This window comes from Mus musculus, chromosome 2, assembly GCF_000001635.26.
Source record: "Mus musculus strain C57BL/6J chromosome 2, GRCm38.p6 C57BL/6J".
Taxonomy (NCBI): domain Eukaryota; kingdom Metazoa; phylum Chordata; class Mammalia; order Rodentia; family Muridae; genus Mus; species Mus musculus.
Genome location: NC_000068.7, coordinates 151,932,814 through 151,956,705, shown reverse-complemented (window position 1 = coordinate 151,956,705; position 23,892 = coordinate 151,932,814). Strand labels below are relative to the sequence as shown.

General features: G+C 48.6%; 1 protein-coding gene and 1 long non-coding RNA gene across 5 annotated transcripts in view; one reads left to right on the top strand and one right to left on the bottom strand.

Moving 5' to 3' along the window:
* The first annotated feature begins 621 nt into the window (after window positions 1–621).
* Gm14154 lies at window positions 622–9,731 on the top strand. 4 transcript variants are annotated; one of them, XR_001783513.2, is made up of 5 exons: window positions 622–826; window positions 1,221–6,122; window positions 7,365–7,570; window positions 7,668–7,832; window positions 9,284–9,731. It is a non-coding gene; the product is annotated as a predicted gene 14154 (long non-coding RNA). The 4 variants fall into 4 exon arrangements; XR_001783514.2 differs by lacking the exon at window positions 7,365–7,570 and adding an exon at window positions 6,963–7,043; XR_001783512.1 differs by lacking the exon at window positions 7,365–7,570 and having other exon boundaries at window positions 1,221–1,385.
* A 1,637-nt stretch (window positions 9,732–11,368) lies between these two features.
* Window positions 11,369–23,892, bottom strand: part of Angpt4 (angiopoietin 4) — a 34,131-nt gene continuing 21,607 nt past the window's right edge. Inside the window, exons 5-9 of the mRNA NM_009641.2 lie at window positions 22,184–22,299; window positions 19,938–20,039; window positions 17,635–17,801; window positions 13,272–13,402; window positions 11,369–12,212 (exon numbers count right to left, since the gene is read on the bottom strand). Coding sequence (NP_033771.1) covers window positions 12,052–12,212; window positions 13,272–13,402; window positions 17,635–17,801; window positions 19,938–20,039; window positions 22,184–22,299 — 677 coding nt within the window. The 3' untranslated portion in view covers window positions 11,369–12,051. The remainder of the gene's footprint in view (window positions 12,213–13,271; window positions 13,403–17,634; window positions 17,802–19,937; window positions 20,040–22,183; window positions 22,300–23,892) is intronic.

The window sequence follows — 23,892 nt, the reverse complement described above, 5'->3', positions numbered from 1 at the left end:
GCTTCAGCTGGTTTGGCAGACTCCTTGACATGGGAGAGAAACACACCGAGGTGGGCATCTCTCAGCAGTGTGAGAGTCATTCCATCCTCTCAGCTGCCTGGTGAGACATGACTCTGCAGAGCCCCCTCAAAGCCTGGCCTCTCTCTATGCCTTCCCTCTAACAGGGAAGGCCAAAGCTAGACACAGGCGAGTACCATGCAACCCAGCCAGGCTGCTGGAGGATGCAGAGGCACACAGCAAGCAGCTCTCTGAGCTGGTCTGCCGCCCACAGATACATGGTCAGTCAGAATCTGCTGTCCCCTCAGAACCTGTCCAGAATCAGGCAAATCTAGAGGTCAGGCCCTGGGCCACATGCACTCTAGTACCCTGTCCTTTTTTTTTTTTTTTTTTTTTTTTAAAGATTTATTTCTTTATCAAATATAGTACACTGTAGCTGTCTTCAGACACCCCAGAAGAGGGCATCAGATCTCATTATGGATGGTTGTGAGCTACCACATGGTTTCTAGGATTTGAACTCGGGACCTTCGGAAGTACAGTCAGTGCTCAACCACTGAGCCATCTCTCCAGCCCTACCATGTCCCTTTTATACTATAAGTTATTTTTAAAAAGTAAGTATTTTGTTTTGTTTTGTTTTTAATGTAGCAAAGGCTTAAACTGCTTAAAAGGGCTATTCAAATCTTCCTTTGTTTTCAAGACAGGGTCTCACTATGTAGCTCAGATTAGGCCCAGCCTTGTGTCTTCCTGCCTCAGTCTCCTGAGTGCTGGTGTCACAGGCTTGTGCCACCAATCTCCTTGAACATCCCATTATGAGCAGTGCAGCCTAATGGTAAGTAGATGGGATTACGTTTCTTCAGGGACAGAGAGTTATGAGAATCGAATTCCTGAAGCAAGTCGTATTTATGACCGTACAGTTGAGGTGAATAAGTACTGATACTTAACATCACTATCTTAATAATTATGCATAAATTGATAGAAGCAGAGAGAGATGTGTTGAGGATGGAGTTGGAGGGAGGGTGTAGGAAGTGGGTCTTAGCACAACACACTGAGTACATATATAAATTTTCAAAGAATAAAAGACATACTCTGAAATGTGTAATATTGATGACATTGTTGCAGTGTTATGGTCTGCTGAGAGCTCTAGGCTGAGGGGCTGACCTCTCATATGTTTTATTAAATATATGATATATATTACATATCAAATATTTTTAATTCATTTTCAGTCTGAAGATCTCTAACTTGAAAGCACAAGGGAGCTGTCCCAAAGCTTTTAATGAGAGCATCATTGCAGCTGCAGAGGGATACTGGCCGGTGACCCTCAGTGACAGGAAGACTATCTTAGTGAGGGCTCGTGATGGCATCTGGGTGACTGCCAAGAGAGTTTGGGGGTGAGCTTTGCCCTGGGTTGGGTACCATGGAGATGTTGGGGTAATGAAGTGGTACTTTAATAAATCTAGTACTGTAGTGGAATCAGACAGAGCAGGATGGAGACCAGAGCTGTAACCCACATGGAAACAGTGATTCCTCTTCTCGGACACAGTCTGGAGAAATCAAGCCAGGTCATTGCCCAGTCATGGCTATGTTGGGTTTTGTATAGACAGTGGCAGAGAGGCCTTGTTTCTGTCCAGCTCATCAGTTACAAGGCATCTCTGCTGATGGTGTCTTGTGAGGTCTTTATGTCCCACCCAGGTCCAACCTGTTGTTGTGAGCCTCAGATTGTCTTGCAGGGACACCTAAGGCTGGCAGTCTTCTGGGTTCAGCTCCCAGAAGTCAGTCGGTTTTGCTGTTTCTCTGCTGACAACAACAGCAATTCAAGTGGTTCTTTTCCCCTTTGAAGAGTGGATGGGGGCGTGGCTCATCATGACACCAGAGAGAAAGTGGGAGAATCTGAGGAGCAGGACATTGAAATCAATACATGGGCTCCTGAGCCCAGGCCCTGAGCCTCAAACAAGCAGGTATTTACTTACTCCTGACCAGTCTTGCATAAGCTTTGTGGTCTTTTATGGCCTGATGTTCAAGGTCACCATGACACCTGCTCTACTGGTCTGAGCAGTCATAAGGCTCCAGTGTGGGGAAGGACAAGAGGTTGAAACACCTTGATTGGAAGATTGTCAAAGAACACACACACACACACACACACACACACACACACACACACACACACAGTACTGCAGGTAATATGCACATGTAGAAATCACGTTTCTGATTTAGGCAGTCATGTGACTAGGTTCTGCAGATAATTTTATTTATTTGTGTATTATGTTATGTCTATGGGTATTTTGTCAGATTGTATGTCTGTGTACTACGTATGTCTGGTGGAGGCCTAAAGAGGGTAGGACAGTGGATTCCTGCAACCACAGTTACAGATGGTTGGGAACTGCCTGATGTGATCTGGGAATCGAACTCTAGTCCTCCAGAAGGGCATCCAGCGATCCATTGATGCAACTACAGAGTCATCTCTGCAGATGCTTTACAAGGAGAAACACCTGGGAAGAAGATAGGAAAACTGCTTGCTGGAGCTGACTAGGGCAGACGCTGCGTCCTGTGCACAGCACTTTCCCTTTGATCTAAGGTATGGTGTGATGGCCAGAGCCCAGCAGCTTGGGCCATGAGGAGAGCCATGGATTTAAACCACATGGATTTAAAAAGACTGTAGAGGTTTGGGGATCTTCTGATGGAAGAGCTGACCTGCCAACCATTGCCCACTTCACCTAAGAGTTGGACGGATTTTTACCTTGTCTAAACCACTCTCAGGTGCCTTGGATGCCCCTGCAGTGGACACATCGCTCCTTGAACTCCGTTTCGTCCGTGACTCATCTCAGTTCTGCCAGTTGCTGCCCTTCATGACTCCTGGCCTTGTCCTGGGCAGAAAGGGCTGTCTTCTTGTTTTAAGGCTCTGTTGCTGTCATGTCCAAGTTCTTATATCTGGGCCTGGTGCTGGGAGTGAGGTCTGATCAGACAATGAGATGTGCACGTGAGGAGGGAAGTGGGTGTCTGCAGCTCATGGGTGGTGCGTACAGTTCCACGTGAGCAGAGAACTGTGGGAGCCCACATGCACCCTTGATGAGGTCCAGATCAAGCAGAGGGTGGTGTGTGGTGGCTGCCTAGGCTGAGGCTGCCTGTGTTGGAGGCTTTCCTTACCACGGAGCCCATCACTGGGACAAGATGCAGAGTGTTTGCTTTTGCGACTAAGACTGAAGTTCTTGAATGTGCCCAGATAAACAGTATCATTTATTTATTTGAGTGGAAGCCAGTCTTTTCTTAGAAGCACAGAATATTCATGATGTGTCAGGGAAGGCCCTAGAAAGTGCAATGCCTATGTCACAGGGAAAGCCACATGCAGTTTAACTGCCCCCGAATTCCTCTACAAAATCATATTTTCTTCCCAGAATGGCTTTCTTTCCCTTTTAAGTGTGTGTGAACATGTCTGCTCCTTCCTCACATGCCTGACTTCATGGAGAGACACACTTTAAGTGCAAGAACAAACTGAACACACCTGCAGCCATCACAAAGGTTGGGAAGCCAGCGTTCCCAGGACCCTGGACACTGCGCTGAGCCTCCTCCAAGTGAAGATGCGCCTTCCACTGTCTGACTACTACTACTTACTCATTATCTTCTGTTGCTTCTCAGAGGCTACTTACAATGTGCTTTCTGAATTCCAGCTCTGGTCACAGCCCTTAGGCCCAGGGACACAGATGTAAGGGTGTTAGATAATCTTTTACCTTTCTTTGGGACTTATTCTCAAACTGTGTTTCCATGGAACCCTGAGATCATTTCCCAATCAGCAGGAAAAAGAACAGATTCCTGGACTGGCTTCTGTGTTGAGAGCCTTTGAGGTCCATTTCTGAGTTTCAGTAGTGACAATGAGCAAGAAGCAGGGGATGATGGGAAAACACAGTAGTACCCTAGGTCACCCTTGACACAGTGGTCACCAATTGCACAGTCATCGTATGGGTTCTAATCCACTGCTCTCTCAACCCACTCTATTCCTAAAGTCTAGACACAATGGCTTCCAGACTCTGGATGGGAAGTGGTAGGTGTTGGCCACTCAGGAAGGGTCTGGGACAGCCAGGAGACACTCTGGTCCCACACCCCGACCCTCACCCCTTTCCAGACCAGAATCAACACCTGAACTCTCTTCCAGGGCAGGAAGCATAGTACAGCAGCAGAATACTTGTCTGGCATGTGCCTGTGTGTCCTGAAACCATGGCAGGACAGTCAGGAAGCCAGAAACCTGAGCACACAGGTCAGTGTCAATAAGACAAAAAGACCACCAACAGATTGGGAAAGGATCTTTACCTATCCTAAATCAGATAGGGGACTAATATCCAACATATATAAAGAACTCAAGAAGGTGGACTTCAGAAAATCAAATAACCCCATTAAAAAATGGGGCTCAGAACTGAACAAAGAATTCTCACCTGAGGAATACCGAATGGCAGAGAAGCACCTGAAAAAATGTTCAACATCCTTAATCATCAGGGAAATGCAAATCAAAACAACCCTGAGATTCCACCTCACACCAGTCAGAATGGCTAAGATCAAAAATTCAGGTGACAGCAGATGCTGGCGTGGATGTGGAGAAATAGGAACACTCCTCCATTGTTGGTGGGATTGCAAGCTTGTACAACCACTCTGGAAATCAGTCTGGCGGTTCCTCAGAAAATTGGACATAGTACTACCAGAGAATCCAGCAATACCTTTCCTGGGCATATATCCAGAAGATGCCCCAACTGGTAAGAAGGACACATGCTCCACTATGTTCATAGCAGCCTTATTTATAATAGCCAGAAGCTGGAAAGAACCCAGATGCCCCTCAACAGAGGAATGGATACAGAAAATGTGGTACATCTACACAATGGAGTACTACTCAGCTATTAAAAAGAATGAATTTATGAAATTCCTAGCCAAATGGATGGACCTGGAGGGCATCATCCTGAGTGAGGTAACACATTCACAAAGAAACTCACACAATATGTACTCACTGATAAGTGGATATTAGCCCCAAACCTAGGATACCCAAGATATAAGATATAATTTGCTAAACACATGAATCTCAAGAAGAATGAAGACTGAAGTGTGGACACTATGCCCCTCCTTAGATTTGGGAACAAAACAGCCATGGAAGGAGTTACAGAGACAAAGTTTGGAGCTGAGATGAAAGGATGGACCATGTAGAGACTGCCATATCCAGGGATCCACCCCATAATCAGCATCCAAACGCTGACACCATTGCATACACTAGCAAGATTTTATTGAAAGGACCCAGATGTAGCTGTCTCTTGTGAGACTATGCCGGGGCCTAGCAAACACAGAAGTGGATGCTCACAGTCAGCTAATGGATGGATCATAGGACTCCCAATGGAGGAGCTAGAGAAAGTAGCCAAGGAGCTAAAGGGATCTGCAACCCTATAGGTGGAACAACATTATGAACTAACCAGTACCCCGGAGCTCTTGACTCTAGCTGCATATATATCAAAAGATGGCCTAGCCGGCCATCACTGGAAAGAGAGGCCCATTGGACTTGCAAACTTTATATGCCCCAGTACAGGGGAACACCAGGGCCAAAAAGGGGGAGTGGGTGGGCAGGGGAGTGGGGGTGGGTGGATATGGGGGACTTTTGGTATAGCATTGGAAATGTAAATGAGCTAAATACCTAATAAAAAATGGAAAAAAAAAAAAGAAATATCTGAAGGTCGGCTCCTGTGCCGTGGAAGTGGCATGGAGAGGAATTCCATAGGTTGTCACAGGGAATGGGCAGGATATCGCTCTGTTCCCAGGCCTGATGACTTACTAGGTTATAGGGATCTCGCCTTCCCTCTGCAAGGGGACAAAGCTTCTTCTGTGTTTCTTGCACCAGCGCTAAAACCAGGGCCCTGAATTATGCCACAGGGACATGAAAGTCAACTGGAAACGGACAGTTCTTCCATGGCAGCCTATGGACACCTGGACTCTTACTCCATAGTAGGAACCCTGGGACGAGGCAGATTCAGAAGTCATGGAGAGCCCTGGCTGTAGGCTGAATTCTAGAATCTCTTCTTAGAGTTCTAGGGTCCCTGAGGGCTTTAGCCAAGAGGAACGCACTCTAGGAGGGAAGTATGATCTCTTAGGAGCAAAAGATGGAGGTAGGATGGGGCTAGAGGGTAGGTAGGCCACATGTCCTAGTCCCTTCCTGCCACTTAGATGTCACCATTGTGTCAGTTCCCCTGTGCAGGGAAGAGAGCTCTGGCCCGGAACACCAGAGCTACCTACTAGGCGTGGTTATTCCATTCCAGGTCTATTGAATCCACAGAATTCTGGCTCCATTAGCTTAGCCTATACTCTAATGTCTCTGAGACTTGTAACACAGGACCATAGAGCCTACTGGGAGCCAAAGGCTGTTACCCCATGTATCTCCTGGTGACCTCAGAAAGGAGTCCCTCTCTTTCCCTGTAGCCAAAGTCATGCATTTATCTCCTAAGGACCCTAGTTCAGTTCCCAGAACCCACATGATGACTCACAACCACCTGTAACTTCAGCTTCAGGGATCAAGGATATTCTCTTCTGACCTTCTTGGGTGCTAGGAATGCACATGGTGCTTATTTTTTTTTTTTAAAGATTTATTATTTATTTATTTATTATATGTAAGTACACTGTAGCTGTCTTCAGACACACCAGAAGAGGGCATCAGAATTCATTACGGGTGGTTGTGAGCCACCATGTGGTTGCTGGGATTTGAACTCCAGACCTTTGGAAGAGCAGTCGGGTGCTCTTACCCACTGAGCCATCTCACCAGCCCGCACATGGTGCTTATAAATATATCCAAGCAACACACACACACCAGATCTCCTCCTTAGAGGTCTATTAGTTGTTTTCTCTGTAATTCTCTCTGGTCTGTCCTGCATATTGTCTTCATTTGTGGTATATTTTTTTATTCACCTCATCCTGACTAACTTTAATCTACTTTTTGGTTGTCTTCCTCTAAGCCTGTTCAGTTCAGTGAGGCAGGCTGTAGACATCTGTCTATACATTGTTCCATCTCCATTACCCCACCAGGCCTGGTCCAGGTAGGTCTTCAACCATTCACAGCTGTACAAGTGAATGCACCCATACAGAATGAGTGAGCTCAGATGAACCCAGCAGGTCCAACGCTGCACATCTCTGAAAAACTGCTCTATCAAAGAGGCTGCTGATGCAGTTGCCAAGGCAACAATTTATCTGCTTCCCAAAGCATCTTTAAAAGAGAGTAGCAAAGGCTCACACAGACAGTAATGGGAAGGAAAACCAGAGAATCCATTTCTGAAGTCACTGTGGGACCCTTCCAATGAAGGCTGCCTGTTTCCTCCCTCCCTCCCCTAAGAGCCACCTTCCCTCTTGTCTTTGGTTAGGTCCGTGGTATGAACACAGTGAACTCCAGTATAGCAACAGCCTTTACTGGCCTCATGCAGTGCTCTCAGGAACAGTGTGTGCTGTCTGGCTGCCTCCTCTGGGGACCCACCAGGCACCAATGAGAACAGCCTGGTTTGGAGATCCTTCCAGAAAGTTCTGTTAGCCTTGTGATGGGCAGCAAGGACAGCACTTTAGTTTTTTTATGGTAGGTGGACACATGTCTCCAGAGAGCTGAAGGAAGGAAGGTGAGCTGGAGTGAATGGCTGTGCACCTGCATGAACCTTTTTCTCCCTTCACCACAGAAATGATAGGACACCGAGTGGAGGCAAGAAGAAGGATCAAAGATTTGGGGTAGGAATTTCAGCTGCAAACATTCCCGATCCTGTTTGCAGGAACTGCAGCCTCCAGGAGATTCAGCCTGCTCTCCAAGCCATCCCTGTCCCTGCCGGACTCCAACAGCAGCTGTGGTGGGTTGGCACTGCTGTCCTCGGGGCTGTCAGAGGTTAGCAGGTGCTTCATGAGACATTGACTCCCAGAGAGAACCAAGGCTCTTCAGAATCATTCCTGGGGCCTCTGGGCAGGACACCTCAGGTCCTTGATTATCCAAGGCAACCTGGGGCTAAACTGCTACCCGAGGCAAAAATTGGGGAGCAGGGAGGTTGGGACAGGGACAGCGGTAAGAGACAGAGAAGAGGAAGTGGAATTCCTCCTGCTTCCTTGCTTCTGGCAAACAAGACTTGGTTTGGTCCGAGCAGCCCTACCCTGGCTGGATATGATCATGTAACTTGGCTTTGTACGCTCAGAATCCCGGGCTCATGTTGACCGGAGAGAATCATCTTTGGCTGGAACCTCTGGGCCAGAGCAATTTTCTGGCTCAAGACATTGAGCTGGGACATGAACTGAGGCTGCCGAAGCCATCATTTCAGAAACCCTGGCTGAGAATGCAGTCAACCAGGGATGTGACATACAAGTGGAGGCAGGAATCCCTTGAGCCCCTGGAACTAGCTGTACCTGATACTGCCCCATGTATCCCAGGCAACCTATCTTCAGGATACTGTTTCTGTGTTCCGTGAGGAAGAAGAAAGATGAAAGGACAGTATGGATATTTAGGAGCAGGAGTCCAGGGGTGAACAGATAGAGGGGCTACTTTCCAGCAGTAGACTAGAAATGTCACAGCACAGAGATGAATGCTGTGGACACAGGACAGGGTACTCCCTGCTTGCCTGGATTAGGAGTAGTAGCATACATTGGGAAGGGGTGGCTTTTCTTATTCCTTTGGCCTACTGGGGAATTAGTGTGTGTGTGTGTGTGTGTGTGTGTGTGTGTGTGTGTGTGTGTGTATGTTCATGTGGTCTGTGTGTGTGGTCTGTGTGTATGTAGTGTGTGTGCACGCATGTGATATGTATGGTGTGCATATGGTGTGTGTGTAGTGTGGTGTGTATGTGCATATGGTGTGTGTGTGGTCTGTGTGTATGTACTGTGTGTGTGCATGTGGTTATGTGTGGTGTGCATATGGTGTGTGTGGTGTGTGTGTGTTCATGTGGTGTGTGTGTGCATGTGGTATGTGTGGTGTGCATATGGGTTTGTGTGTGTAGTGTGGTGTGTGTGTATGTGCATGTGGGGTGTGTGTGTGTGCGTGTGTGTGTGTGATGTGTGTGGTGTGCATATGGTGTGTGTGGTGTGGTATGTATATGCATGTGGGGTGTGTGTGTGTTTGTGTGTGTGTGTGTGTGTGTGTGTGTGTGAGATGTGTGTGGTGTGCATATGGTGTGTGGTGTGCATATGGTGTGTGTGGTGTGGTATGTATGTGCATGTGGTGTGTGTGTGTGTGTGCACTCGCATGCATGTGTGTGTAAGCCAGAGATCAACCTCAGATGTCCTTCTGTAAGAGCTATCTATCATTTTGTCTCTCACACAGATCTGGAGTTTGTCCATTAGACCAGACCAAGTGGCCAGTGAACCGCAGGGACCCGCCTGTCTCTGCTGCCTCAGTGCTGGGATTGCAGGAGCATGCACCACGCCCATCTTTTCATGGGGGTTCTGGGAACAAGCTCTGTTTCTCAAGATGTGTCCATGCCGGTGCTTTACTGACTGGGCCGTCTCCTCAGCTCAGAAACTAGCTAGCATTCATGGCCGCCTGCTTCCTGCTGGGAAACTGGGACATTGACACAGGTGGCTTCATTTCTCCATAGCACAACACAGCTAGAAGGAAGCATTCCTGAGTCCATCTCTCAGGCAGGACAATAAAGACTATGAGAAGCTGGGCAACTAGCCTCGGGTCTCAAGGACAGTATGACCTCCCCCAGCAAATTCTGCCTGGTCTCACATGGTAGGTAGTAAAAAAGCTCTGCTGGGTGAATGCTTAATAAGGTGACTTGAGTTTCTGTGTGCAGCAGCCCGATTCCGAATCCTTTCCAGTCCTGCTGGAAACCCCCCGCTTAGCATCATTGGACCCCAAGAAGGATGGAGCCCATCCCTGAAGCCCTAGCTTGCCCAGGAGACCTGAGAAAGATGCTTTCCTGACCGGGCGTGGTGTCAGGAGAGTGTAACAGTGCTGTGAGGACTGTGGAAGGGGACACAGTGATCTGACAGGCATGTTAAAGCTTCTTAGAGGTCATGGGTTCCTATGACTGCCAGTTCACCTCCTTCAGGGACAGAGGGGTAGCACCATGTTGGATGAGGGCAGGAGGCCTTGACCTGGAGGCAGGAAGGATCCCTTGGCTGGTATCAGGCCTAACAGTTGCTAGGCTGAGCCCTACACAGGCAGAGGTCTGGCTTACCGTGGGCAGAAAGATCCCTGGAGGAGATCAACTCCTAGCACAGACAGGATCTCTGTTCTAGAACCTTCTTTAATGGCATGTCTAATTAATTAATTAGTTAATTTTTGAGACAGGATTTCTCTGTGTAGTCCTGACTGTCCTGGAACTCACTCTGTAGACCAGGCTGGCCTTGAACTCAGAAATCTGCCTCTCTCTGCCTCCCAAGTGCTGGGATCAATGGCGTGCACCACCACTGCCCGGCGGCATGTCTATTTTAATGCACAGTTCCTTCTAGCTGGCTTTTAGAGGTTGTCTGAGGCCACCCCTATGATTCTTGTAGCCAGCAAAGGTGGGGTAAAGCTGGAGGTGGGGGGACGTGTCCTGAGGGCTCCTCATGATGGGTGAGGACCTGCTTTTCCAAGGAAATTCATAGCCCTGAGATGGGACAAATAGGTCTCCATAAAAAATTGTGTGTGTGTGTTCTTGTGTCATATATGTACATGTGGTGGCCAGAAGTCAACTCAGGTCTTCCTCAACTACTTCTCCACCTTATTTTTCTCTCTCACCTGTTCAGCTAGGTTGGCCAGCAAGCTTCAGAGAGCCATTGGTCTCTGCCTCTCAGGGTCAATGCAGGTCCTCATGGCTGCAACCAGCTTTTTTACAAGAGTTCTAGGGGTCTGAACTCTGGTTCTCACACTTGCATGGCAAGAATTTTACCAATGGAGCCATCTCCCCAGTCCTCATTTTCTTTTCTTTCTCTTCCCTTCCCTTCCCTTCCCTTCCCTTCCCTTCCCTTCCCTTCCCTTCCCTTCCCTTCCCTTCCCTTCCCTTCCCTTCCCTTCCCTTCCCTCCCCTCCCTCTCCTCCCCTTCCCTCCCCTCCCCTCCCCTCCCCTCCCTCCCCTCCCTCCCCTCCCCTCCCCTCCCCTCCCCTCCCCTCCCCTCCCTTCCCCTCCCCTCCCCTCCCCTCTCTCTCTCTTTTTCTTTCTTTTCTTTTTTTTTTTTTTTGAGACAGGGTTTCTCTGTGTAGTCCTGGCTGTCCTGGAACTCACTCTGTAGATGAGGCTGGCCTCAAACTCAGAAATCCGCCTGCCTCTGCCTCCTAAGTGCTGGGATTAAAGATGTGCGCCACCACTGCCAGGCCTAGTCCTATTTTCAAGGAAATAACTTTGAGAAAGCTGCTTCCCCTAACTTCTTCATGGGTGACTGTAAGGCTTGGAAACATATGAAAGACGCTGACAAGTCCTGCAGTTAGGAAAGTCTATTCTCTTTATTTAACCTGCTGTTTCTCTCTCACTTTATCCAAAGTACTTTAGAGAGGAGCCTTAGTTATTACCTATGGAAAACACTCTAGGGCACACTGGCGTAAAAAGATCCCTTCTCCTATTTCTAGAAGCCTCTGAGAGATCAGGTCTGACTCAGTCATTGAAGTCCAAGAGCCACGGGGCTCGGGGAATGGTGGCTAGCACTGGGGACTGGGAGTGGGAACAGTGTTCACCAGCCTTGGAAAGAAAGTCTGCGGACATCTCAAGCCGAGAGAAACTTGGAATTAGAGAAGAGTGAGAGACTCTCGTTCTCACCTGGAGGAGGGCACCCCAGGCTGCAAGATTTCCCCACCTGCTGCAACCCCACCCTCTGAGGGGGTCAAGTTCAGTCTGCCTCAGGTCATGGCAGGGAGTCCCGGCATGCAGCAGGAGGGGAAAGAGTATGGGTTCCACAGAGGCAGGTGCCTCAAGCACCCAGCATTTCACACTAGAGGGGCACAGGGAGGCAGGTGACTCTTGTAATTCAGGGGCAAGGTAAGCTGGCTCCGATGTTCCAGAATGTCAAGATGAGCCCTGGGCACTGATTTCTGGGCAGGGCCCAGCGTGCACAGAGTCACCTGGGTTGAGAATCCTCCTACGGCATCAGTCTCTGCAGGGCTGTGTGTCAGGCACCCATTGGCCTCAGCATCATGCGTGTGCCGTGCAGTGAGTAGCTGGGGCCTCGGAAGTAGTGCCAGCGGATGCCATTGATCTTGTGCAAGTGCTGATGAACTGAATAGTAGATGCCATTGAGGTTGGAGAGGCCACAGGCATCAAACCACCACCCTAGTGGAAGAGGGAGGACAGAGGGTTTGGAGGAGGTGAGATTGGTGGCCGAGATTCAGGGAGGATAAGGCTCATGGACTGTCATTTTGGGGTGCCAATTTGCTGAAGGTGGTGGGCTGGGTATGGGTTGGGTATGGGCCAGGGCTTTGGAGGGTAGGAGAGGTTCCAGTCACACCGCAGGCCCCTTTGTGACTTCCTGCTGTGCCTCTGACACCCCTCTCTTCTTCCTGTTCCTTTGATGATCTCCTACCAGGCTCTGCCATGTCTTCCTGTTCACTCTAGTGGTCTCTGTGTTTGTGGATGTCCCTCTGCATGTCCTCTGTCTGTGTCATGTCTCTCTGTTGCCCTATCTTCCCCTGGGGCTCTGTCTCCAGTGTGTTCTGCACACTTCTAGCCCACCTATTGGACTTTAGTCCTCTCCTTGCTGTCTGCTGTCACCTGCACCTCTCTGCCTCTGCCACCTATGTCACTGCCTCTTCTGGTCCCTGTATCTGTGAGTTGGGTCTCATTTACCAGTGCTGCTCCCATTCCATCTTCAGCCTCTGGTCTTTTCCCTGCCAGGAGTATCGCCTGACAGAGAGGTGGGCAGGGGAGCTGCCCTCCCTGCTTCTGGTCTCTCTCATGATGTTTCTTCCTGGCCTGGGGAGTAGGAGAATCCTCAGACAAGAGGGTGGGATGGATGGGAACATCATGCCTTCCTGGAGCTACCCTTGCCATCTCCCAGTACAACCCAGTGGGAACTCCAGTGACTAGAAAGAGGGAGGTTTGGCTAGAGTCTCACCAGGAGCACCCATCTCCAGACAATATTTGGACACACCCACCTCCAACATCATCTGGACACACCCACCAGCAGGTATTGTCAGATACACCCACCTCCAACATCATCTGGACACACCCACCAGCAGGTATCATCAGATACACTCACCTCCAGATATCATCTGGACACACCCACCAGCAGGTATCATCGGATACACTCACCTCCAGACAGCATCAGAACACATTCACCTCCAGATATCATCTGGACACACCCACCAACAGGTTTCATCATGATAAACTCACCTCCAGACAGCATCTGAGCACATTTACACATGCAGTTATCATTGTCCATGTCTTTGGTGCTGAACTTGGTGCCCTGAGGAGCCAGGCTGTTCTTGCGCCCTGCTGAACTGCTGCTGTCATTCACAGAGAGGCTGGAGGCAGTGGTGAGGTGGGGTAAGAAAGGGGTACAGAGAGTCAGGCTGGGGCTCCTCCACAGGTTCTGCTCTGGAAAAGTTTCCAACCTGTTGTTTTTGCATGAGAAATGTACCCTGATCTGACCAGGTCATTGTCCTTCATGGTGCCCTCCTTATTTGCCACCCTGGGGTCACAGCGCTCACCGCTGCTCACCGCTCCTGGGACTTTTATACTGGCTGGATGTGGGAGCTGTGTGTGGGAGACACAGAGTGAGGAAAGCAGGTAGAAGTCTTTCAAGCATCTGCCCTGGGCCAGGTATTGTTACAGTGTCTTGAGAAGGCTAACTCATTTTCATTTAAACCTCATAATACCTTTTCCTATGCAAGAAAAGGGGGATGCCAAGAGCCGCAGGAACCTGCTCAGGTTCTCAGACTCAGTCACCAGCAGTGCCAGTGTCCAGTCTGGAGCAGCCTGGTACAGGCGGGGTTACATGCTCTTTGCCTGCCAGCCCTGCCAGTTCAACATTACAGCTGGTCTATTCCACACTTCTTTCATAAAGCCCTCCTAGCCAGTCCAGCCCTCATGGATCAATCCTCAGGGACCCCCCCTTCCTACAAGGGGACAAAGGGTCTCTATTTTCTTACCAAACTCTGTGACTATGTCCAAGCCTCCAGGGTGATCATGACTGTGGGGTTAGGGTAGGTCAGGGTGCCTGGATTCAAACCCCAACATGTCCAGTCTGTCATTGCCTGGCACTGGGAAGGCATCTTCACTCCACTGAGACTCATCTTCACTTATTCATAGGTGACAAGAGACTGTGACTTTGTTCACCATATGATTTAGTGATACCATTCAGTGAGTGTGCTGAGGCGGGTTTGGTGAGAGCCCTGCACATTCAGGACCCGGCATTCAGTCCTTGGCACAGGTTGAAAAACATAGGGAAAGCTTACCTGAGCCGCTGAGGCAGGAGCTGGCTCAGGTCACTAAGAGGCTTCTATATTATATATACTTATATGCAATATATATTATATAGTATAAGTATATATATATATGTGTGCAGTATATATATATAGTATATATACAATATATAGTATACTATATAATAAAATATACTATACATATATTATATATACTTATATATTTAAGAATATGTATGTTTATATATTACTATAAGGGGTATGTATATATGTATACTATATACACAATATACTATATAGTACAATGATAGTACACATACTACATATAATTATATATTTTATATATAAATATGTAAATATATAGCATATATAGTATATAAGCATATATATGCAGTATATATGTTTATATATATGCTTATATACTACTACATAGAGGGAAGCAGATGGCAGGGACAGCCAGGCAGGACCTGGGAGCTAGTCCTGCAGGCACAAGGTCTCTATATGACTGGCTCAGTCCATGCCTGTCACCCTCAGGCTCTACCTGTCTGTAGTAAGGAATGATGTTCATGACCAGCCATGAAGACATAAACGTACCCTTAAGCATGCTCTCCTAGCCCTGGGGACCAGTGTCAAGTACAGTTGTGACCAGCTAGGGGCTCCGGCTTTGGGACTCACAGGTTGCCCACCCACTTATAGGCTCTGGCTTCTTCCTCTGGCCATTAAAGACTCAGTAATGTTTGTCTCCTCTCTGGGAACTGGAACAGGAGTCTGATTCTCTGGGGAACTCTACCTCAGGGTCCAGGAAACCTCCCATTGATTTCATGTGCCTTAGGAAACCCAGAAACTTGAATCTCTTGTGAATCCCCATGAGAGAGTATGAAGTGTCCCATCTCTGCTCAGTTCCTGACACTGCATCTAACAAACAAGGGCGCCTCCTGTCTGCCACTACTAGTCCCCTCATCCCTGCCTCTGGCTTCTCTGTGGATCTTCCCACTTAGCCACTGACCTGGAGATAGGGCCCAGGGCAAGCTGTCATCCTTCTCCCCTGCTCCTCCTTTGCAGTTTCCAGGGCTTCCAGTGGTTCTAGCCCCCAACCCAACCACCCCCCCACGCTAGCCCTCCAAGCCTTGCCTATATGAGTGGACACGGTATGGTCCCAGGAGCCCTAGTGAATGAACATTTGGGTTTGGGGAATTTGTGATCCAGCTGGATGCAAACTCTGACATTTTTATAATGTGTGTGCTTGTGTGTGTAGAATGTTTGTGTATGTGTACCAGTGTACATATATGTTTGTGTACATATGGAGGCCAGAGAACAATCTCTAGTGTCCTTCCTCAGGTATTTTTTGAGACCGGGTATTTTATTAGCCCACTGAGCTCCAATGAGCCTCATCTTCACTTCTCCATCACGGTGGACACAAGCACATGCCACCATGCCTGACTTCAAAAGCTCGGGTTCTGGGATTAAACTTGGGTCCTTATGCTCAAAAGGCATGGGCTTTATTGATTGAACTATTTCTCCTGCCCTGCTCTGTTATTTTTGAGAACACCCCATTTTCTGGGATTATCCTCCAAAAAAGACTCGTTTGCCCCAAGCCTTGCCCCTCCCAGGAGTACTCTTTGATTGTCCAGGATTTCTGGACCCCTGAATATTGCCCCTGGAAGCTACTGCCTATGGGGTAAGTGGGTTGCCTATGAACATGTCTGACCCACGCTCAACTACTACCAAGCTAGTGTATGAGCAGCTTTGAGAACACAGTTTTAGGCAGAGTCTTTCTCTAGTGACCATAACATGCCTGGCACAGGGCAAGTTTCAGTACTTTGCCGCCAATTAAGTACTTGCTGCTCTTTGAGGGTCCTCAGAGCTGGTAGCAGGGAACTCTCCATAGTTCAGAGACAAAGCCAGAGCTGTACACTCAGTTTGCATGCAAGAGTATAGGAAGGGCTGGAAACTGAGCATAACTTTGCATGGTGAACACAATACTTGTAGACACTGTTAGACAAATGTTGGGGTGGTGTAGTTCTGCCTTAGAATCTAGCATTTAAAGATCTCCAACATTCACCCAGCAGTCACTGTATGCTAGGTGCCTTAGCATAGGTTATTGGATTTATGATGCCAGACTCTGGCTCTCACAGAAAGGGCCAGTGCCACATGGGGGTTGCAACAGTGATAGCGATTGCAACACTGTTTACCTGCCTGGCACCCTGAAGATGCTTTGGATGGAATCCTGCACTCTCTGAACTGGATTGAGGGTGTGCTTGGGGCTCCCACTCAGCCTTGCACAGCTCAGCCCTAGGGACCTTCCCTCCAGCTCTGTCCCCTGCACCTCCATCATCAGGGTGGGTCTCACGAGGAAGGATGGCAGGCCCACTCTGCTGGAGGAAGTGGGGACAGTTAATAAGAAATGGGAGGCATGGGGGGAAATGCCAGGGAAGTCCATAGAAGTAAATTTATGAAGCAACAGACATTTAGAGGTTCCCTAAGAGGAAGTCAGAGTCTCCTCAGCTTTCTGGAAGGTGTCTGCAGCTGTAGAGGAGCCAGGTGTCAGGAGCATCCGTTCAGCACTGTGGGCGAGCTCATGAGCTCATCCTGACCTGGTTCAAAGCTAATTTGAAGATGAGCGAGTGTCTCAAAGAGGTGACATCTCAGAGTGCAGATAGAGAGAGAACCTAGTTCCCATCCAGGACCCATCTAACTTGTCACCTTAGACAAAGGACTCAGTGCCTCAGGTTCCTTATCACTAAAGCATATATAGTAATGTCGGCCTCGTAAGATTAAGGAGAAGATTAAGCGGTGTTCAGAACACAGTAGGTACCTGGGAAATGCATGCTTCTTTTCCTAAACACACACCACAAATCAGACAGAGGAAGGGGTGGAAACCCTCGATGACTTGACCGTAGCCTTATGCCTAATACTGCTGAAGAGCACAGTGAAAGTTGATCTTGATGTGCCCAAGTTTCATTCAGGGCTGCAAATAGCAGTGCGGAGAACAGTTCTCCTTTCTCCCAGTGTGGGGACTTTTGCATCTCACCACAGGGCACCGGGCAAACCGAGAAGCCAACCTCCCTCCTGCTCTCTGTAAATGGGGTGGCTAACCTTGGAGGAGCCCTTCTTGCTCTGGTCACTGTGGCGTCAGTGACAGTCTTTCTACCCCACCCAGTGTCCAAAATGTGCTGAGTGCTAGGTGGCCACTTCCAGATCCCGTGACGTGCACCCAAATGGGGGCCAGATGGTGGAAGCAGGAGACGCCCAGAGAATGACCCTTGGTGCAGACTCTGCAGCCACTTGCCTTGGGATCCCAAACCGCCCACAAGCCTGGGCCCCAAGCCCACCTGTACCGCTGCCTCTCGCTGCCCAGCTGGAAGTTCTCATACTGGATGGAGGTCTGGCGGCCTTCCCAGTCATGCAGTTCCACGCGTAGCAAGTAGGCCGTTCTGCTGGTGAGGCGGTGCACAGCCTCATTGCCCAGCCAGTGCTCTCTGGCCACATTACCAAAACCCTGTGGGGAGGAGAGGAAAGGGTGGCTGTGTGCTGAAGAGGGAGGCGGTGTCTGTGGCTGAGGAGCTGGGCCAGCCAAGGCTCCATGGCCACTTAGCCAAGGTCAGTGCTAATGAACAAGTTTATAAGAACAGTGTGCACAGGCCTGGGACAGGAGCTCCCCTCTAGAGAACAAAGAGAAGGTGTTTGTGAAATTTAAGCCCACTAAAAATAACTGAAATTACATTCCTCTAAAGTCAGAAACACTCAAAAACTCATTTGTGGTGATAGAAATTGGAATAGCTCAGTGGGGAAGAGCAATTGCTGTGCAGGAATGAGGGCGGAGTCAGAATCTCCAAAACCCACGTCCAAAGCAGAGAGGAGACTCATTGGGGCTTGCTGGCCACCAACCTGGCTCGACTCAAGGTAGTAAGGCGAAGAAAGATAGAGCAGGACACAACGCCCTCCCCTGGCCTCCCACCATGAATGCAAGCATGAACATATGTGTGCATACACACACTGCATGGCTAAACTCACACAGATAATAAAAAGAAATAGCCACTGCCTTTGGGGACACACCTAGGGAGATGGGGCACAGGGGGACCTCCCAGCTGCTGGAAAGCTGAGTATTGAGCTGTGAATGGCAGGCACATGGAGGAGCCTGTGGGGAGATTCACGGAGCTCTTTGCTTTATAGTTGTGTGCTCTGCTACATGCATGTTAAGCCCCAGCAGGAAGGAAACAGCTGAGCCAGCTGCCAGGCAGGAGAGGCAGAGAACAGTTTCCTAGAGGCGGGACGGAGGCCAAACAGTTTCAGCAATGGAGAGATGTAAGGCTACCAGTCCTCACAGTGTCTTTGTAACCCAAGCTCCAAGGTGGCAAGAAACCAATGCCCTTTGGCAGAGCAAGCTCTCAGGACCAAGGACAGGGGCACACAGTGTCCACTTGATCTGGCTGCTTAATGCTAGCCACTGTGAAGTTCTTATCTAGTGGACAGTTGATGGACACTGATTTCTTGTGAATCTCTTTCTATTTCTCTTACTTTGAAAGCTTTAAGGGCTTTTAAGTCAGCTTGCCACAATTCCTAAATTCAAAATTTAACAGAAAACAACATTGGAAGGCAGCTGGGCACTCCTTTCCATCCGTGTGTTCTCTGGAGCAGTCCCACTTTCAAGAATCTGTCTTAAACCAAGTGTGATGGTATAGCCCCATAATCTCAGCATTGTGAAGGCGGAGGCAGGAGGATCAGAAGTTGAAGGTCATCTTCTGCTACAAAGAGTGTTTGAGTACATGAAATCCAGAAGATGAGGCAGAGAAATTTGTCTTGCAGACATGTTTCAAATGTATAGAAAGATGAGGAAATTTGAAGAGCCTGGTGGCTCATGCCAGCACTCCAGAGGCAGAGGAAGGTGGATCTCTGTGAGTTTTAGACCACACTTGTCTACATGGGACAGCCAGTGCTATATAGATGGACCCTGTCTTGAACAAACAAAAACCACCAAAAAACAATGAAGAAATTATTTTGAACCATATAGTCAGGGATGATGAGGTATTTTTTTTTTTGCTCTATTCTTTGCATTGTGTGTGTGTGTGTGTGTGTGTGTGTGTGTGTGTGTGTGCGCGCGCGCAGTCCAGAGGTCAGTGCCAGGTGTGACTCAGTTGTGACACTTTTGCTTCTGAGATAGGCTCTCTCACTAGCCTGGAGCTTAGAATTCACCTAGGCTGGTTAGTCTTTGAGCTCCAGGGATCTGTGTGTCCCTCTTTGCCTCCCCAGATCTGGAACCACAGATACATGCCACCCTTCTCAGCCTTCTTATGTGGGTTCTGGGGATCATACTTAGGTTCTCGTGTTCACAGAGCAAGCACTTCATCTACTGAGATACCTGCCCAGTCACTCCTTTGGATTCTTTTTAAAAAAATCAACATGCATGTGTTAATTTTTCAAATATTAAAACAAATATCAAATTTCATTCTTAGGACACATGAGGAATGTCAAAGGGGGCTCAGTTTGAGGCCAGGTCTGGAAAAGCAAGTGAGCCTGGGCAGTTGGCTTTAGGTGAGCTCTGCTTTCCCTGGGTTAGAGCTAGGGATTTCCAGTCTCCACCCCAGCACCTGCCTGCAGAGGCTCTGGGCTAGGAGCCCTCTGGACAGAACATTACCTCTTTGTATTCTTCCCAGGTCCTCTGGAAATTTACGCTTCCATCCTCCCGGTGCTGGATGAGGGTCCAGCCACCTCCATCAGTCTCCATGTCACAGAACACCTGGGGGGAGGTGGGACAACACAGCCTGAAGCTCTTGGAGGGGCCACAAGCCAAGTCTCCGGCAGCCTAAATCTACCTTGGCTGAACTCTGTCCTCCTCTAGCAACAGAGAACCGGAGGTGAAGGGCATCAGGAAAGCACAGACGCAGACTCCCCGCCCACTGTCATCACTGTTCAAGAGGCCAGTGAGTGATACCCTCTCAGAGCCTTCTCCCCATTTACAGAGTAGGGATGCTTATACTGCAAAAACCAACATTATTGTGAAAATTTCAGAATAGAGGCTGACACATGCAAGCTCTTCTCATTTGCTATTAATTAGTGCAGGGGTGCAGCCAGGGTCGAAGCTCACATTAGACACCTGACAGAAACAACTTGAGGGAGGAAGGACTTATTTTGCTCATGGCTTAAGAGCATTTCAGTTGCTTGGCATTCTGCACTGGGACAAAACATTACGGTGGCATGAGTGTGAGTGTGTATGTATGTATATATGTGTGTGTGTATGAGTGTATATGTATGTATATGATGTGTATGTCTGTGAGTGTGTGAAAGTGTGTATATGTATGTGATGTGTATGTATTTATGTGGGTATGAGTGTATATGTATTTGTGTGATGTGTGCAGTGTATATGTGTGTGATGTTTACGTATGTGTATGTGTGTATGTGAGTGGGACCGTGAAAGGTAGCTTGGTCCATGGTAGAGCTAAGGCTTGAAGCCTCTGAAACCCTGAAGGGACAGTAGGCGCTTCAGCTGTTCTTGGGTATCAGGCCCCTGTCACTAGCTGCAGCATCCCCCCCAATAGATTTGTGGCTATCAGTCACATAAGGGCAACGCCCCAAGCCCTTCCACATGTAGAAGATGTGACCTGTGGTCATATAGGTTCAAGACATATCTCCATTTTAATGAGGTACCTAGAAGCCTGAAGGACTTAGCCAATAAGCTTTCCTTCCCAGATTCTCCTCCCTGCAAAAGGTATTTAACCTCAGGCCCGCCCTGAGAAGTGGGTATGGTTTTATACATCTACTTTCCGTCATGACAATAAATGACTTAAAACCATGGTCTGCCTCTTTTCATTGGGATATGCAGTGGGGAGCCATGGAGAAGGCCTTTGGCTATAGAGCTGCCATCTAGTCTACTGTAGAAGGCCTCTCTGTGCTCCCAGCCATGGCTGCCCCCAAGCGCAAGCCCAAGCCTGCAGCTGCCTTCAAGCCAAGGACTCCCCTGCAGGACCAGCTCGAGCTTGATTCTCCCCCCCCCCACGTGTCTTCCCCCTGGCCCTGGGCTAGAACCAGCCCGCAGGCCCCCACTCTGTTCTCAGGTCTTCCATGTCTTCCAGCTCCACCTGGATGTCTAAGAGCCTGAGAACCAGATGGCCTCAGCCTCTTTGCAGGCCTGGGGACCCCCAAACCAGTTCTAGCCACAGACTGTGCTTCCCCACCTCTGGAGCAATATTCTGGGGCTTCTCTACAGCCCAACACCCACCCAGCCTGGGGTAAGTGTGGTCAAGGTCAACTCCCATGTCCAAGTGGCCAAGCCCTGTGGCAGAGCAGATGCGGGACCCATAACCCTACGTGTGTGTGTGTGTGTGTGTGTGTGTGTGTGTGTGTGTGTGTGTGTATGGGCATAGGAATGTTTGCTCCCATTCTGTCTGAAATCTGCCTCAAACCTTGCTCCTGACACTTGCACTTCCCCTGACCCCCTATCACTGGGGAACTGTCAAACTCAGAGCAACCTTGGAGCCTCTCATGGGATGGTGGCATCCCCATTAGGCCATCACCAACTTCACAGACCCAACTCCTGCTTCTCCTGGACTGTGTGTGAATGAAATAACCTGCTTTGGCAAAGACAAATAGGTGTGCCCAGGACCATCACTTACAAGAGTGGCTGCCATCTTTACCAGCATCGAACAGTTTCCTTCTGCCTAGAAGCTTGTTTCTGGAGAAGATGGTACCCAAGGGTAGACTGCTGGCTCTGTGAGCTTCGGCCTCATCCCTTCCTTAGAAACCTGCCTGGTGAGAGTTTCCAAAAACATGGCTCCCTCCTCCTCTGGGCTCTCTGATGGTGGATAAAGCCTAGTGTTGATGGGGCAGGGTGAGGGTGGGTGTGTCAGGAAGCCCCCAGTTCAGCAATATCTCAAAACCTCTGACCTTGAGAGGCTTTGTCATGTTGGTCTCATAGATGGTATAGACACCGCTGGTATTAACCCCGGAGCGCTTGATCTCTGCACAGTCCTGGAACACTGGCTTAGGTGTCTTTAAGGAAACTGCAACAGGACAAATCGAATGTCAGCTGGGAGGCCAGGCAGGCATGGCATTACACATCCATAATGCCAACAACTCTATAGCAGAGGTAGGAAGATCTTGAATTCACGACCTACCTGGACCATAAGATCTTGTTTGAAAAATAAAGGAAGAATGGGAAGAGAAAGGGGAAGGAGGAAGAGAGAGAGAGAGAGAGAGAGAGAGAGAGAGAGAGAGAGAGAGAGAGAGAGAGAGAGAAAAGAAAGCATCTGCAGGAAGTTAGCAATGGAGTGTATGAGACAGGAGGTTGGACCCAACTAAAATGTGAATGTGTTAATGTGTAGATGAAAATGTGAATGAGAATGTAAATTTGTATGAATGTATATGTGCCTGTGCATATCTGCCTGTATAACTCATCTTGATTCTTTTCCAGTTCTTCCTCTCTGGTTCATAAAGAGTTAACCATCCTAGCCAGAGAGGCTTCTGACTGCCTGGACAGAGAATAGAGCAATAGCGATTAAGTTTTTACTTAATTCCCTACTGCTAGGCAACTGGTGTTAGTTGCCCAAGCCAGTGGTTTTTAACATAGAATAAGCAATTAGGTTTTTAGGATTTTACCACTCTGGAAATCAGTCTGGCGGTTCCTCAGAAAATTGGACATAGTACTACCGGAGGATCCCGCAATACCTCTCCTGGGCATATATCCAGAAGATGTTCCAACTGGTAAGAAGGACACATGCTCCACTATGTTCATAGCAGTCTTATTTATAATAGCCAGAAGCTGGAAAGAACCCAGATGCCCCTCAACAGAGGAATGGATACAGAAAATGTGGTACATTTACACAATGGAGTACTACTCAGCTATTAAAAAGAATGAATTTATGAAATTCCTAGGCAAATGGATGGACCTGGAGGGCATCATCCTGAGTGAGGTAACCCAATCACAAAAAAACTCGCACAATATGTACTCACTGATAAGTGGATATTAGCCCAGAAATTTAGAATACCCAAGATATAAGATACAATTTGCTAAACGCATGAAACTCAAGAAGAACAAAGACCAAAGTGTGGACACTTTGCCCCTTCTTAGAATTGGGAACAAAACACCCATGGAAGGAGTTACAGAGACAAAGTTTGGAGCTGAGACAAAAGGATTGACCATCTAGAGACTGCCATATCCGGGGATCCATCCCATAATCAGCTTCCAAACGCTGACACCATTGCATACACTAGAAAGTTTTGCTGAAAGGACCCAGATATGGCTGTCTCTTGTGAGACTATGCTGGGGCCTGGCAAACACAGAAGTGGATGCTCACAGTCAGCTATTGGATGGATCACAGGGCTCCCAATGGAGGAGCTAGAGAAAGTAGCCAAGGAGCTAAAGGGATCTGCAACCCTATAGGTGGAACAACAATATGAACTAATCAATACCCCCCCCCCCTAGCTCGTGTCTCTAGCTGCATATGAATCAGAAGATGGCCTAGTCAGCCATCAGTGGAAAGAGAGGCCCATTGGTTGTGCAAACTTTATATGCCCCAGTACAGGGGAATGCCAGGGCCAAGAAGTGGTAGTGGGTGGGTAGGGGGTGGGTGGGGAGCATGTGGGGGAATTTTGGG